The sequence below is a fragment of the Manis pentadactyla genome, chromosome 10 (assembly GCF_030020395.1).
Source record: "Manis pentadactyla isolate mManPen7 chromosome 10, mManPen7.hap1, whole genome shotgun sequence".
NCBI classification, from domain to species: domain Eukaryota; kingdom Metazoa; phylum Chordata; class Mammalia; order Pholidota; family Manidae; genus Manis; species Manis pentadactyla.
The window spans coordinates 102,822,417-102,840,133 of NC_080028.1; the positions used below are offsets into that span (position 1 = coordinate 102,822,417).

At 43.4% G+C, this 17,717-nt stretch overlaps 1 protein-coding gene across 1 annotated transcript in view; it reads left to right on the plus strand.

Moving 5' to 3' along the window:
• The window catches only part of GNA12 (G protein subunit alpha 12), a 98,302-nt gene that overhangs the window by 22,961 nt on the left and 57,624 nt on the right, over positions 1-17,717 (plus strand). The window contains exon 2 of the mRNA XM_036932882.2: positions 17,182-17,397. Coding sequence (XP_036788777.1) covers positions 17,182-17,397 — 216 coding nt within the window. The remainder of the gene's footprint in view (positions 1-17,181; positions 17,398-17,717) is intronic.

The window sequence follows — 17,717 nt, forward strand, 5'->3', positions numbered from 1 at the left end:
TGGAAGTGCCTTTGTACATGGATAAACTAATAACTCCAAAACCTGAGCTCCCAAACAGGCAGATTCTGAGTACTTTGGCAAACTTTCAAAGATAGTTTGATAAAATGATGTGTTGATGTTAAATTTCTATTTCTAAACTATAATTTATAATATTTTCAAATGGTAGTCAAGGGAAAACCCAAATAGCCCACGTGGAGCCTGGGCTGCCTTTCAGCCCCGCACCAGGCCTCAGGACCCTCCAGACCCCTCTCCTCTCCCAGCCTCTCCTCGCTCACCATGCTCCAGCCTCCCCAGCATCATGCTCAGTTTTTCAAAACTGCTGACCTCAGGGCCTTGTCCTGCCACCTACTGCATGGCTGGCTCCTTCCTGTCCTTAAGGCCGGCTTCCATGTCACCTTAGTGGCCTCCCCTGACAGCCCTGTGGATAGCGACACCCTTTACTGATTATCCCCTTCAGAGCATGGACCCTATGGCTGCACTGCAGCTATCCCACTTCTCTCTCTGTCCACGTGGGTTTTGTGTTCCTCCTCCCCTAGCTCGTGGGCTTCACGGGGCAGGGCCTCCCTACCCCTCTCAGGCCAGGCCCTGCCCTGTCCTCCATACCTGCGCAGCACTGGCACCTGGGGACTGTGGTGGATGAACTGAATGGGACAAGCAGGCTGCCTCAGAATTAAAGTGATTTTCTTGTCACCCACATACTGTTTGTTAGGCACTGGAAATAAAGGGGCAGATGGGTCCAGGAACTATGCTTAGGTTTGTGGCATGCCATGGGAGAGCATAGGAAGGGTGCTAATGGGATTTGTGGGGTCAGTTAGGGAACCCTTTCTAACAATGTCAAACCAAACATAGGCATGTATCAATAGAGCTATTTACAAGGAATTCACCTCTGGAAGGTGATTTGGCACAGCCCCTCTTAGAGTTCCCCTCAGTCCTGAAACTGTGTGACATTGTGTGCCATGAAAAAAGCAGGAAAAGGAAGTTTTGTGGTGGGGCTGTGCTTTTAATTTTAAAAAGGATTGTTGGATACAGCCTCACTGAGGTGATGCCTGAGCAGACTTTTTTCTTCTTACAAAAGAAATTGCCTGAAAGTCTCAGTTTGTGACTCTGACTTTATTTGTGAGCTTGGACCAGGTTGAGAGGGGTCTTTATTTTGGTGTCTCTAGTTGCCTTTCATTCAGCTTACTGGGATTCTTAAAGACACATTACCTGCGTGGGCCAGGACAGCAGATGGGGGCTGGAGTCTGTCTCTGTTGTGAGCGCCCAGCCCTGGCACGGCAGGGCGTCCTGATCTCTGTCCCCCTCACAGAGGAGTCTTTGTAGAGGGGCAGACACAGCTGTAGCCCCCAATCTCAAAATCTTCTAATTATGGGGTTTACATTTTCCAAGTGCAGTCTCACACTTCCCACTGGACAGTGGCCTCCATTTCCTTGCCGCTGTCAGCCCCACCTTTTGAGCTACCCCCACTTAGCGCTCACCTTGAATGGCTGGCATTCTGCCCAGTCCCTTTCTCTTGGGGTGCAGCAGGCCTCTTGATACAAGGTGTGCTTCACTTGCTCCAGACAGTGGGTGTGCCTGATGTCAGTAAGCCCTCCAGCAACTGTCACCAACTGGGCCCTGCTGCCTGCCACCATAGGAGGGTGAGGCAGCAGGGGAGCGGGGGCAGGAGGCCATCACTGAGCACCCTTTTGTACCGGATTGAATTTGATTGTGGGCATGTAATCATCTACTTTTAAATAAAATTAAAAAAAAATCATCCTACTAAGAAAGAGCTTAGTTTCATCGAAGCTGGTAATATTCATAATTTTTAAACTTTGTTTCATCTTAGAGCTAGAAAACAAAACATAAACTAACCTTTTATTATAGGGGATAAAGCAATGATGTTTTAAAAGTCACTAAGCTCTTTTGAATTTATAAATGTGTTGATCCTTAAACCCATTTAAAAATGTTGAGTAACTGTACTTTTTTACCAACTTTATCATTTGTTGAAGGTAGAGGTTTTGTGCTGTGTTCATTTGTCTATTCTCTCCCACATTATCTAGATGGACTTTGAAATTCATGATAACTGTTAGTGCATTCAGGTGGCTTTCAGTAGGGCACAGTCAGAGAAATTGCGTATGACCGTATTACAGGAGCATGGAGTCACCCGTTTTAGCAAATTACCAAGGTCGAAAGACTCTCTTACTGTCTTTCTTAGCAGCTTGAAAGAAAAAGAATGTTTAAGCTAAGAAAAACACTGTCAGAATGATTTATCATAATTTTGAGGAAAAGCAGATGTGGGTCCTTAAGGAGGTTTTCTTACTTGAAAACTGAAAATAGATTTTTCTTAGAATTAGTAACAAAAGGATTAGCATAGTTTGCAGGTTTCTATTACTAAGGAATAGTCTGACATGCAGTTCTGTTTAGCACTTGAGAACCTGTCTGACTGCCCCTCACGCACTAGTGGCCTCACATTACTAGGCAGAGTTTCTGGGAGGCTCCCTCCACACTCTAAGTAGCCCGTGCTTTATGTGTTCATTGTCAAATTTCCTTCAGTTTTATATGGAGGTGAAATGTAACTTTTCACCTGGTTCTTAATGGAAGGTGCTTTGTAAGAAATGGACAGTGTGGTTTGGTGTGGCCTGCCGGCTGGTTTTAAACACCCAACAGAACCCTTCGTGTGCATGCTGCCCGGAAACTGTGACCTTTAGAAACAGCACAGCTCTGAATAGAATAGGATCGAGAGCTGCTCCCTGAGAGCCCACCAGGAGAAATAATTTTTGCTTTGTCATCCTTTACTGCTTCATAACCTGTTAAGTAGGGTCAGTGCACTTTCAGGTACATGGATTTTTACTTTGAGGTCTCTTCTCAAATTATTTTTTAAGAAGTCTGTATAGTAAATAAAAATGGTCAAAGTTACCTTAATGGTCGTTACATAAAATTTATCTGAGTAATAAGAAGCAAAAGCTTTCTCCTGCGTGTTCTAAACAGGTCATCCCATCTGGCCGTCCTGGGGCCCTCTCTGGTGCTGTGGAGAAACCAGGCTTCTGGTAGCTTGGTTCATCTTTGGTTTTCTACAGAAGTCCAGGGACACCAGCAGATGGGCCCGAGCCCATGGTCACAGTGCCCTGGGGGCCTGTGGGATGCAGAGCAGCGAGCAGCCCTGCCCCTGGCTAGGAGCTGAGCCCACCTTTCTGGGTCTGTAGTTGCCCGGCTCCCAGAAGCCCCCATATGCCCAGCATGGGACTTGAGGCTGGCAGCTTCCTGGAAGTCTGTATTCTCTTTCAAGTTTGAATCTCCTTTTGCTTGGAAGATAATGTCCCCTCACTTGTCTATGTGAGAAGTCTCTGTTCTGATTCTCTGCACCTACTGCTGCAAAGGCTGGGCTTCAGGCCTGGTAGCCCCTGTTGAATCAGGTCTTCCCTGGGGTCCTGCCTCCCCATTTTTTCTTACTATCTTCCCAGCAACTGCTGGGATTTGTTGTTTGGGATCCAACTTTTTAGTTAGTAATAGGATCCTGAGCAGAGTTCCTCCTGAAGGTAATGACATGGTTATTGTAATAATTGTTACTACTTTTATTATTATTTTGCCCATTGCAGTGGACTCTGAAAAATAAAGCTAGAGATTTCCTCCCCTTCTGGGGTTAATCTTTTCCTAATGTCAGAACTCCCTACAGGAAAATGATTGAGAAGGCATAACACTGGAAGGCTACTCCAATTCAGTATGCTCTTAAAGAATTACAATGTCTTATTCCTCAGAAAAGCATTTGTATGCTCTGAAAAGAAATAATACATGTATGTGCAACAATTGCTTCTATTTAAACTCCACCAGTCTCTCTGCAGTTTTAATTTACTTGCTATAGTAAATTAAGCTGCCTCTTCCGTCTAACTTTTCCTGTAAACAGGCTTTTCTTTTGTCTTTGACATATGAAAAAGAGAGCGTTTTAAAAGGAATTTCCAGACCACTTGTACAACCAAGTTGCTTTCACGTGAAGTATGGGCCTTTGTAAGGACCTGGGCTTTTACTCTGATGAGTTTGAGCAGAGGAGTACCATGAACTGACTTATTGTCAGAGTAGATCGAAGGGGCCCGTGCAGACCTAGGGAGGCTCGTTAGCAAGTTTGCAGTGACCCAGGTGGAGATGGTGGCCTGGCCAGAGCCACAGTCATGGCAGTGCATGAAGTAATCAAGGCCAAGATACATCTTGAAGGTCACATGACAGCATCTGCTGACAGCTGGGTGACAAGAACAGTGTTGTTTCCTACTCCTCCCTGCGGGTTCCTGAGCACCTGCCAGTGGAGGCCTGGCTGGGTGTGGGCTGCCTGTGTCCAGCGGGGTGACTGCCCAGTGCCTGCCTGCAAGGGGAGTGCAGGCTCCGAGTCAGTCCCTTGGCCCCTGCCTTGGTACCTGCAGTGGTTGCCAACGTCACTTTCCCAAAGGTGCCATGGCAGCAGAGCCAAGTGCTGCCAAGGCTATTGCCAAACGGACCGCTGTGTGCAGTGTCAGACACCGCTGCACATTGTGTCCACTTTGAATTTAAAGGAGGAAGTGGGCTCTCAGTGCAGAGGAAGCGAATGAGCAGGTTCTTGAAATATATATTGAGAATTGTGGAGACTAATTCTTTGCTCTTTTATAAGTGCTAATTGCACGTAAAGTAATATTTTCATTTTTCATCATTAAATGTTTACTGGGCCAGTCCATAAAGACAGATGCCCATAGAACAGGGCCTCCTTACTAGTGGCCTGAATCCCAGAATGGAGGGCAGAGCCCAAATAATGGGAGGGTTTCAAGTTTCCTATAGCCGCTGGGGGCCAGGAAGCCGCGTGTGTTGTTTTAACAGCTCCTCATGATCAGCTGAGTATGGCTGTCCTGGTTCTGTTGTGCCCAGTTCTGTTTGCGCCGAACACCTGATCTGGAGTCCTAACAGCGTTGTCACACTTCGATGTGAGTCTGCCTGGTGCTCGTATTTACCTTACCCAGCCTCAGCCTGTCCGTCAGATGGTTTCTGAGAGAGGAGTGAGAACATGAGCAGGCTGAATGTCATCCAGCCTTACTGGTGTTTTCCCATCAGACACCTTACCTTAGTGCCTCGCTATGTGAAGGGATTCCTCTGTCTAGAGGCAAGAGCTGATGCTCACCCTCCCATCAAATTCAAGGCTGTCCTGAGTGAGAACTCTGGCTCCAGGTTGTAAATTCTTCTTTATGCCTTTGGTGTGAAGTTTTGTTGGAAATGCTGACTGATCTTACTTCTCTTACTGGAGATGAGAGACTTGAGAAATTCAAACATGCTTGAAAAATTCAAGCATTTTTGTTATTAGTAGTTCCTTTATTATTTTCTCTATTTTTAACTAATTTGTTACTTGTATTTATCATTCACTAATTTTATTTCATTATTGTTTATTACTAATAAGACTAAGAAGGAAAATGAATGCTTATATAAAACCTGATTTGAAGTATAGAAACCAAATACCTATTTATTTTCTACTTTGGGTTGTCATTGTGTGTGTATATAGATAGATACAAAGTTTGCTTCATTTTCAGTTGCTAATTATTGCAGTTTCTCTTGGAGCTATGGTTTGAAGATGGGACTGGTTAAATATTATTAGAGGACAATTTTAGTGAACCAAACCGACCAATTTTTTTAAAAATCAGGAAAATTAAAGGAAAGTGAAAAGTTTCCAAATGTTAATGTGTAAGTTGGTACAGCCTTTTTGGAGAGCAGTTTAGTAATATTTATCAGAAGCCTCAAAAATGTGTGCATTCTTTTTGACTCAGCAATTCTGTGATTCAGCTTCTAGGGATTTATCACAGGAGAATAGTCAGCTATGTGCAGATATGCCTATATCAGGGAGTTCCTTGTATTGTTCATACTTTCCAGGCATTTGAAACAATTCAGATGTTCAGCAACAGAGGGTCAACTTAATTATGGCAGTTCCCATATGTTGGATTACTGTGCATTGGTTACAAATCTTGAAGTTTTGAAATACTTAATGATGGGTGTCGGGGGGTGTTTATGATATATTGCTAGAAATGTTTTTAAGGATTTATAAAATGTTTATACTCACAAAGAAAGAATTTATTTAAAGAATGAGACATAACATTCTAAGACGTAAACTAAAGTTATTTCTAGATAGTGATTTTTTGAGGATTTAATTTTTCTACTTTATGCATTTTTATGTTTCTTCTATTTTCTACACCAAAAATATTTTTATAACTGGAAAGAAGCAAATACCATTTTAAGAAGTGTTCCCATACAGCAGTGCTTATACATTACAGAGATGTGATGTGAGCCACATTTTTACTTTAAATTAGCCACATTAAGAAAGGTATAAAAGCAACAGATAAAATTAATTTTAATAATGTTTTAATAACCCCAAATAAGTGTTATAATTTCAACATGTAATCAATATAAAAAATTAAAAGATGCTTCATGTAAGTCTTTGAAATCCAGCATGTTTAATAACAGTTCAGGCTGGCCACATTTCCCCTGCTCAGTAGCCACGAGTGGCTAGGGGCCTCTGTCGGACAGAGCAGCCAAAGATGTTGTAGTCTGTGCTGCTAACAGAGTGTGTGTGAGTGGAGGCCTTTTACTTTTTGGAGATTAAAGTAGGCTCTGAGCTCACCAAATTTCCTCTAATATAGCCAAGCAAACAACATATCCCATATGTCTAGGTTTAATTATAGTATTTTAAAAACACATTCTAGAGAATACCAGAAATGTCAGGTCCTCTCCAAGGCCAGTTCAGTTCTCGTTCTGGTCAGTGCCTGCTGTCAGCTCTGTGCGAACAGGCAACAGGCAAGACCCTTTCTGCCTCCTGCCCCTTTCTTTGCCCCCTTATCTCCCCAGATACACCTGAAGAGTTAGAGAATATAGGTCAAAAACCACCAGCCATAGAATCACTGAGTCACTCCTAATGGCTGTGTGACTGAGCTTCAGTTTTTTACTCATCTGTAAAACAGGCATAATTTTGTTCACCTCACAGTGCTATAAAGACAAAATGAGCTAATGGATGTTAGGCACGTACCAGATTGTTGTTCACATGGCAAGTCCTTAGTGTGATAAACATTAACGTGCTGCTGTGGCATCTTGGGCACAGCCTTTTGGTTGTCAGAAGAGTGGATTTCATATGTGTCTGCGTCTGCTTATTTAACACCTTGATCAAAATGTAAAGGCTTTGCAGAAAGGTAGCATTTTTGTGGCCTCTGAGCCTTTATTGATCAAATATGCCAGCACCCCAAGCCTGATCAAATTGGAAGCAGAGACAGTGGTTCAGGAATAGGGTTCTGATGTCCTTCACACCTCTGACCTTTGACCAAGCCAGAGGTAGTCTTTTAAAGGGAATGTTAACGGCTTGTCCTTGGTAGCGTCTATAGGGCAGAAAATGTTGTGTGGCAACTCTGTGCTTCCCAGACCTCACCTTGCCATCCACAGTGTCAACAAATTGGCTGAGATGGTGTTTCATCAGAACCAATCCAGTGGCACTGTCCCCAAAGGACAACAGTTTCACACTTTTCTCAGACCTCATCACACAGTTTCTTTCTCCTCTCTTATCAGTTCTTCCCCAAACCCAACTCATACTGTTTGGACTTGTTATGTGTAGTAATGTTCAGCGCAGTAATGTTAGGTGGAAGTGGTGGGGCAGGAGAGGGGCCAGCCTTGTAGACACCATTATATATTCTATATTCTATTTCATGTTTTAACTGCTCACTAGATTATTTCACAGCATAGATCCTAACTTGGATTTTGAAAAGATGAATTAGCTCATTAAGCTGTGTTACCTGTTAGTAGTGTCTGTGAGATCCTCCCCGCCCGGCTTGAAATTCTATTAATTATCTATTTGTTCTCAAATTTCTTTAACATTTTCAGTGCTTAATAGGAAGGTTTTATTTCCCCTCCTACTAGTGTTGGTCTTTATAACATTTAATGAAATGTTTAGTCAAAGTAGATTCCAGGGCTTGTCGCCTGACACCTGGGAGAGAAGAGAAAAGGCTGGTCTCTACATGGCTCCAGGAGGCGATTTCTCACAACTCCAGTCTCCTGGTTCTTGAGTTCTGCAATTCATCATGCATTTTCACATTCCAGTTTAGATCTGAGGAATTCTGAACTGATGTTGAATTCCTTTCCTTGTTTTGTTTTTTTAACTTTCGGAAGAACTGACTTTCCTAGACAGTGGAGAGAGGTTGACAGGTGATAGGTGGCTTCCCCCACACTTCCTATACCCAGAGTTCCTAACAGTGCCATCTATTTCCAGAAAATGCTTCCTTAGATTTCCCATTGTCCATTAAGTTTGACATAAACCTGGCCAAATCTCAGCACCCCCAGGCCATCCCCTCATCCAGACTCAACCTGGAGGGCTGGTCGGTGGCCCTGTGCTTATCTGCCCCGCCCTCCAGGCAGGTGAGCTCTGCTCTCTGCTTCTAGATCTCATCTTCCCGCTGCTTCTCTCCACCTGCACCGGTTCCCTCCCCCGCAGACACCTCCCTCCAGATGCCCCTTCTCCTGGTCAAGTGTTCCCTCCTATTACCGAATAAAGTACGGACCTCTGAGCTGACCACATCTGGCTCTAACCGCCCCTCTCACCCGCGGTGACGTTTCGGACTGCCGCAGGATCTCTCTCCTCCCTTGATGACAGCATTTGTCTCTGGCCTAAGGTGGGATGTGCAGTTCTGCTCCTGTGCCTGTGCTGGAAGCTCTCAGCGCCTTTGTTTTCCCTTACCGGCCCTTTTCTTTGCCTGAGGCAAGCGCTCAGCACAGCTGTGGGTGGAACTCTGGGGGCAGCTCTGGAGAAGTGACTCTGGTGAGGACAGCAGCACGGGGCGAGGAGGCCATCCAGTTCGGGGCCACAGAATAACGGGGGGGCGCTCTGACGACCCGTTTGCCTGCTTGCTGCCCCCCTTTCTCAGTCTCTCTCACCTCTGAGTTAGAAGGTGTCCTCCACTGCAGTTTTACAAGCCAAGAGGAATCATCTGCCTTTGCTTGCTGGGCTTCTTCACTTAAAGAAATGTATCCTGTTTACATTTCTGGCAGCATTTCTTTTATTTGGATGGTGGCCAAAGGCAAACAACTCAGCCTAGTGGGTTTGAAAAACAAAACAGAGCTTTCCAAATACATATGCTGTCGTCAAATTGGGTGAACATTCAAAACCTTAAAATTTGCTCAATGTAACTGTTTCATCCTATGGAAAAAGTTAATTTGATCTACTAGCATTTTATATCTGTGTTAGCTTTAGTATTTATTGTGGGAAGATTTTAGTAAGGAATGACCAAGATCAGGTTTGATTAGGGGCTGAACTAACAAAGTCTATTTTGAAATGAGATAACAGGATTTGCAGCTTTTGGTCTTTGTCCAGTAAAACCAAAAAACCCCCAAATCTACATCCCCAGCAGACAGGGAATCTGTTTTCTGACTAGAAGTTTAAATTACTGAGTTTATAAGCTGTCTTAAAAATGTGCTCTTTGAACAGTTTGAAGTGTTACATAGTATTGAGATGAAGTCATCGAACTGCTTACAACTGTTTATATTTGGGTAACCAAATAAAATGTATAGTTATAAAAAAAATTAATAATTTTTGAATAATTTAGGAACACTTCTTGAAAGAGGGCTTTCCTTAGGGCCCTAGGGCCCTAACAGACTTGAGTAAATTGTCTTCTGCCTCAGTTTCTTTTTCTTTAAAGTGTAAATGGATTTTAGGGTTTTCTTGGCCTTTGTGTTTTAGGACATTGGTCTTACTGGGAAAGGCTAGGGGCAGGATGTTTTATTACCCTAGTGTGCCTCTATATTAGTATCTTTTTGAGGCGCTAACAGCTCTGCATAATGATGGTGGCATGTCTGACTATCAGTTCTGCAGAAGTGCAGTAAACAGGACATTTCCCAAGACCTTAAGCTCCCTCTAGAAAGGACGAGAAAGTGGACTCAGATTTTAAGCAGATGTCCCAAGGCAGAAAAGCTCCCTAGGTCTCAGTGTTGGATATTTAGAACAAAGTTAGCACAGAGTGATTTTTTACCAGAATAATTGAAAAGGGCAATGGAGAGGTGTCTTTTTTTCTTGATGCCTTTTTCCTCCAAATGAAGGGAGTAAGAGAGAAACAGACTATAGCTAACTGGTATAGTTCAAGGTTCGTCAGCAGTTACGCCAATTAGCCCTGGATTTGTAAAAAGAAAAGTAAGGAGCTTTTTTTCGTGTTTGGGTGAAGGTAGTTTGGACCAGTTCCAGCTTGCCTGGGGGGCAGCATGCAGTGGGAACACAGGCTGCTTTTGGATATACCAGTTTTTTTTTTAAGCCAAACCTGTGTTCACCCCAATAATTAGGGAAGGCCTGTTTTTTTGTGCAGTGTTGAAAACTGTCTCAGGAAGTGACCGCTCAGACTTCTAAATCCATTTTGATTCTCTGCCTTCATCTCTGCCATAGAAAAAGGAAACTCCCCAGGGAGCAGAGGCCCAGTTTAACTTGTGAGTGAGTTTGTGTTTCTTCAAAGCTAACCTTTCTTAGCTCTGAGAGATAGCCTGCGTGTCAGACCGCATCCGCTATACTGGAGGGGCGTCCTCACAAATGACCATGGGGAAGATGGGGATCCCCTGACCAGCTCCCTCTGCCAGGCGTGGGCGCCTGCAGGGACGGTGGGGGCCCTTCTGTGTTTGCACAAAGGTGCCAAGGATCTCACCAGAGGAATCTCCTCTGCCTCCGTGTGCACAGGGACTTTTTGTTGTGCGTAATGTGGAGCATTTGAAACCCCTTTGTTTTCTTTGGTTCTTGAACCCTTTCAATATTGTCCTTTGGTACCAGTGGGAGTTTGATGCTATACGGTCAGAGAAAGTGGAGTGGCAGGAGGGACCCAGAGGCAGGAATGTTGGGGGTGGGGAGACAGAAAGGAGAGCTGAGGATTTATTTAAGCTAATTTTTCTGCCTGGTAGGTTCTCATCCACTGTTGCCACTTGTTGAGATTAACCTGCACTTTGAGAAGCTCAGTTTGACACCCGGTTCCAGCTAGGATTTTCCAGCCTCACCTTTTCCTGCTCCTCTCTCTTCCTTTGGCCCCTAGTAACCTTCCCTTTCTACATCACGTAATGGGAACATACATTGCCATGATTGCTAGTTAACTTTTTTCCCTTAACTTTTTATTTTGAAATAATTACAGGTTCACAGGAAATTTCCAAGATAGAATCACCCAGTTCTCCCATCAGTTACATGTCATGTAACTACTAGGGGTGGAAGGCCAGAGCTGATGTGATGCACGTGCACATGGTTCTGTGTCACACCATCACACATAGGCCTGCGGAACCCCCCCAGCTATCAAGACCCAGAACTGCTCCATCATGGCTAAGACCCCCACCTCCAGCTACCCTTCATAGTCATGTCCACCTCCTTCTCCATCCCTCACCGCAGCGGCCAAGAATTTTGTTTTCCAACTCTATATAACTGTCATTTCAAGAATACTACATAAATGGAATACCATATAGTAGGTGACCTTTTGAGAGTGTCTTTTTTCGCCTGGGCCATCTCCCTGAGATCCATCCACAGTGCTGCTGTATCAGTTCACTCCTTGTATTACCGAATCATGTGCAGGAGGTACCATGCATTGTCTCACCATTTATCTGTTGAAGGGCATCAGTTGTTTCCAGCTCTGAGCTGTTACGAATAAAGTTGCTATGAACATTCCTGCACAGATCTTGTGTGGACATAAATTGTCATTTCTCTGGAATAAATGCCCAGCAGTGAGTTTGCAGGGTTATATGGTAAGTGCGTGTTTAATTTTTAAAGAACCTGGAAAACTTTCCAGAGTAGCTCTACCATTTTACATCCTCACAGCAGTGTAGGAGAGAGCACATCTCGTGGCCTCACCACCATTTAGTATTGCCACAGTTTTCTGCTTTAGCGTTTTTGATAGGTGTGTCATGATATTTTAACAAGGTCATAATCCGCTCTTCCCTGATGGCTAGTGATCTTGAACATCTTGCCTTCCCCTGGCTTATGTGTTATCTATATGTGCTCTCTGGTGAAACAGCTCCTCATGTCTTTCCCCATTTTTTGTTGGATTGTTTTTTTAACTGTTGAGTTGTGAGCATTCTTCATATATTCTAAGTATGAGTCTTTTGTCAGATACGTGCTGGGCAGACATTTTCTCCCAGTCCATAGCTTGTCTTTTCAGCCTCTTAAGAGAGTCTTGCAGAGCAAAAGTATTAATTTTGATGAAGTCCAATTCATTTATTTTTTATTAGGGTATCATTGATATACACTCTTATAAAGGTCTCACAAGAAAAACAATGTGGTTATTATATTCACCCTTATTATTGAGTCCCCCCATACCCCATTGCAGTCACTGTCCATCAGTGTAGTAAGATGCCACAGAGTCACTATTTGTCTTCTCTGAGCTACAGTGTCTTCCCCATGACCCCACACACACCATGTGCACCCACCAATCATGATACCCCACAATTCCCTTCTCCCTCCCCACCCACCCTTCCCCACCCCTCCCCTTTGGTAACCACTTAGCCCCTTGGAGTCTGTGAGTCTGCTGCTGTTTTGTTCCTTCAGTTTTGCTTCGTTGTTATACTCCACAAATGAGGGAAATCATTTGGTATTTGTCTTTCTCTGCCTGACTTATTTCACTGAGCATAATACCCTCTAGCTCCATCCATGTTGCTGCAAATGGATTTGTTTCTTTCTTATGGCTGAATAGTATTCCATTGTGTATATGTACCACATCTTCCTTTATCCATTCATCTACTGATGGACACTTAGGTTGCTTCCATTTCTTGGCTATGGTAAATAGTGCTGCGATAAACATAGGGGTGCATATGTCTTTCTGAATCTGAGAAGTTTTATTCTTTGGGTAAATTCCTAGGAGTGGGATTCCCAGGTCAAATGGTATTTCTATTTTTAGTTTTTTGAGGAACCTCCATATTGCATTCCACAATGGTTGAACTAGCTTGCATTCCCACCGGCAGTGTAGGAGGGTTCCTCTTTCTCCACATCCTCTCCAGCATTTATTGTTCCTAGTCTTTTCTATGTTGGCTGTCCTAACTGGTGTGAGGTGATATCTCATTGTGGTTTTAATTTGCATTTCTCTGATGATTAGTGATGTGGAGCATCTTTTCATGTGTCTGTTGGCCATCTGAATTTCTTCTTTGGAGAACTGTCTCTTCATATCCTCTGCCCATTTTTTAATAGGGTTATTTGCTTTTTGGGTGTTGAGGTGTGTGAGTTCTTTAAATATTTTGGATGTTAACCCCTTGTCAGATATGTCATTTACAAATATATTCTCCCATACTGGAGGATGCCTTTTTGTTCTGCTGATGGTGTCCTTTGCTGTACAGAAGCTTTTTAGCTTGATGTAGTCCCATTTGTTCCTTTTTTATTTATTTCCCTTGCCTGAGAAGATACATTCAGGAAAAAGTTGCTCATCTTTATATTCAAAAAATTTTTGCCTATGTTTTCTAAAAAGAGTTGTATGGTTTCACCATTCAGATCTTTGATCCATTTTGAGTTTACTTTTGTATATGGGGTTAGACAATAATCTAGTTTCATTCTCTTGTATGTAGCTGTCCAGTTTAGCCAACACCAGTTCTTGAAGAGGCTGTCATTTTCCCACTGTATATCCATAGCTCCTTTATCATATATTAATTGACCATATATGCTTGGGTTTATATCTGGGCTCTCTAGTCTGTTCCATTGGTCTGTGGATCTGTTCTTGTGCCAGTACCAAATTGTCTTGATTACTATGGCTTTGTAGTAGAGCTTGAAGTCGGGGAGCATAATCCCCTCCCCAACCACTTTATTCTTCCTTCTCAGGATTGCTTTGGCTATTCGGGATCTTCTATGATTCCATACGAATTTTAGAACTATTTGCTCTAGTTCATTGAAGAATGCTGTTGGTATTTTGATAGGGATTGCTTTGAATCTCCGAATTGCTTTAGGCAGGATGGCCATTTTGACAATATTAATTCTTCCTATCCATGAACACAGGATGTGTTTCCATTTATTGGTATCTTCTTTAATTTCTCTCATGAGTGTCTCGTAGTTTTCAGAGTATAGGTCTTTCATTTTCTTGGTTAGGTTTATTCCTAGGTATATTATTCTTTTTGATGCAATTGTGAACGGAATTGTTTTCCTGATTTCTCTTTCTGCTACTTCATTGTTAGTGTATAGGAATGCCACAGATTTCTGTGTATTAATTTTGTATCCTGCAACTTTGCTGAATTCACATATTAGATCTAGTAGTTTTGGAGTGGATTCTTTAGGGTTTTTTATGTACAATATCATGTCGTCTGCCAGCAGGGACAGTTTAACTTCTTCCTTGCCAATCTGAATGCCTTTTATTTCTTGGTGTTGTCTGGTTGCCATGGAGAGGACCTCCAGAACTATGTTGAATAAAATTGGGGAGAGTGGGCATCCTTTTCTTGTTCCTGATCTTAATGGAAAAGCTTTCAGTTTCTTGCTGTTGAGTATAATGTTGGCTGTGGGTCTGTCATATATGGCCTTTATTATGTTGAGGTATTTGCCCTCTGTACCCATTTTGTTGAGAGTTTTTATCATGAATGGATGTTGACAATTTTTTTTTTAATGAATCATACATTTCATGTTCTGCCTAAGAACTGTTTACCAAGCTGTAGGTCCTGAAGATTTTCTCCTATGCTGTAATTTTATATTTTAAGTTAATTTTGTATAAGATGTAAGGTTTAGACCAAGATTCTTTTTTTTCTTTGCCTTTAGCTGTCCAGTTGCTCCAACACCATTTGTTGGAAAGGCTATTCTTTCTCTGTTTAATTGCTTTGGATGTTTACAAAAATCCATTGGCTGTACTTGGGTGGGACCATCTCTGGTTTCTCTGTGATGTTCCTGTGATCTGTGTGTTTCCTTCTTCACCAGTCCCACACTATCTTTATTACTATACTTATATTAGTCTTGAAATTGGGCAGAATAATTCCTCCCACTTTATTTTTCCTACTTAAAATTGTTTTAGCTAATCTAGTGCCTTTCCATATAAATCTTAGAATAATCATATCTGCATTCATAAAAGATCTTGTGGGGCTTTTATAGAAGTTGTGTTAGACCATATATCAATTTGGAAAGAACTGATATCGTTACTGTGCTGCAGCTTCTAGTCCTTGAACAAGGTATGTCCCTCCATTTATTATATCTACTTTGATTTCTTTCATCAACATTTTGCATTTTTCTGTGTACAAAGTCCTGTATGTATCTTGTTAGATTTATATCTAAGTTTTCTCTGTTTTAAGTGATTGTTAATAGTGTTGCATTTTAAATTTGTTTCCACATGTTCATTACTAGTATTTGGAAGGACAGCTGACTCTGTGGGTGATTTTCTATCCAATGACCTTGTTGAACTCACTTGACTTCTAGGAGTGATTTTGGTAGATTTCTCGGGATTTCATACATAGGCCGTCATTTCATCTGCAGGTAGGCTCTGTTATTTTTCCTCTCTGATCTTCGTACCTTGTATGTTCTCGTCATGTCACCGCACTGACTGGACGCCCACTACCTCATGGAAAAGCAGTGATAAAAGTGGGCAGCCAGGTTCTTAATCTTGGAGGGAGAGCGTTCCTTCGTTCTGCATTAATTAGGATGTCAGCTGTAGGGTTTTTGTCAGTCTTCTTTATGAAGTTAAGGAAGTTCTCTTCTCTTCCTAGTTTTCTGAGAGTTTTATCATGAAGGGGTGTTAATTTTTAAAATTCATATGTCTGTTTCCCCAGCCAGTTTCTGGAGATCAGACAGTGCTTCATACACATTTTGTTTCCACCCCCGATGCCCAGCTTGGTGCTTTGCCCCGAGTGAGCACTGAGCCCATGTCTGTGGGCCAAGAGGACGGGCCTGGTCCCTGCCAGTAAACAAGTGTGGAAGCTAGGAGGCAGCTCGTGGGGACATCTCTGGCCGGCCTGGCCTGCTAGGTCTGAAGGGAGGATTGGGGCTGATGTTTTTGGCCATGTTAGCATTCCACTGAATGGTTCAAGGCAGAAACAGTAGTTGTGGGCCTCAAAGTAATGCTACAACAGAGACAGGAGAAGGCAGAATTGATTTATCTACCACGCCAGGTGTTGGAAGTAAGGCTCTGTAGGATAACTGCCAACCAAGAGCCACTGAGCTGCAGACTTTCAAAGGGGCAATTGTATGTCATGTGACTTTATTCCAACAAAGCAGCTTTTTTTTTTTTTTAAGTATGTGCCACGTGGGCAGTGAGGTCCTGGTGCTCTCTGCCCTAGGAGACAGGGAGCTGCCCTTGTTGTTCCAGTCCTGCCAGCCAACTCCAAATTACTGAGGGCTTTCCAGACAGGGCCCCTGCTGCTCTGCTCCCCCCAGAACTGATGGTGCCGGAGAGTACTGGGAACCCCCACCAGAAACTCAGAAACTACCCCATAGTGCCGTTTCGCTGACTTGGAAGCACAGGCTGGGGATTGTGGCCTGGACATCCTCACTGCCGGCGAGGCCATGTCACCCAGCCGGAGTTTCCACGGTTGGGATGCAGGCCCCACTGCTGTTCTATTTGGGGCTGTTTCTCCATCCCTTTAACCCTGGGAGGTAAGAAAGGGGCACAAAATACTAGCTTTATTTTTAACAGTGAGGAAATAAGCAATAGAATGAAAAATAGTTTCTCATCATCCCAGACAATGGTGGCATTAAATCTGGACGGTGACCCCGGCTCCTGTCCAGTAGGCGGGCGGCCCACGTGGGTTGTTGCATTTTAGCCTTTCCTGTCTTGTGACTGCAGACTGCCTGTGTTTGTGTTTGAACTCTCCCAGCCACCGAGTTCAAGTTGGAACGAGCAACCTTCTGGAGCTGAGTTGCTGCCAGATCTCAGTGACAATCAGAGCAGTCGTTCCAGATAGCAGAAAGCAGTTGTTTGAAAACACTGTCTCCTCCTGACAGTCACAATCCAGGGTTGGTTTCGTCTCACTGCAGCTGTTGCCCCTCCGTGCTGGTTCCGTGATTTCTCTTCCAGGTCCTTCTCACATGAGTGATAGCAGAGCCAGCCCTGCCGTGCAGGGAGTGTCCACACCTGTCGGGGTGCGGTCGGAGTGCCAGTAGCTAAGGAGTTGGTGCCATGATAGCGCAAACCAGTAGATGAATTCTGGTGGCAAATTTACTAGCTTGTGAGTCTTTTGCTCTGTGACAGACGATGGCATGTTGGGGTCCTGTGTTGTGATTGGTCTCCAGGGCACCATCAAACCCTTTCTCTTTCTTTTATTTCCTAGGGCTCAAGGGTTCTCGTTGATGCACGGGACAAGCTTGGCATTCCTTGGCAGTATTCTGAAAATGAAAAGCATGGGATGTTCCTCATGGCCTTTGAGAACAAGGCAGGGCAGCCTGTGGAGCCCGCCACCTTCCAGCTGTACGTGCCTGCTCTGAGCGCTCTCTGGCGGGATTCGGGCATCAGGGAGGCCTTCAGCCGGAGGAGCGAGTTCCAGCTGGTGAGTGAGCCCTCTCTCTGGCCTACATGCTCATGTGTCACAATTAGTTTTGACCATTAGTAGAATTTCCTTAAAAATTCAATGAAAGTACAGGCAAACTGTAATTGCTGGAAATCCTAATATTCAACAATAAAAATACATATTGGGGACCAACTAAGGTATCTAAATGGAACATGCAAGAGGGAGCAAGATCAATTCAGTTAGGCTTGGTAAATGTTTTTGTTCTAGGAATACACAGGATTCTTAAGATTTTAAAGATTGGTGTAACTCAAGGAGCCCAAATATTTTAGGTGCTATAGGAGGAAATCAGTGCCTCCTTA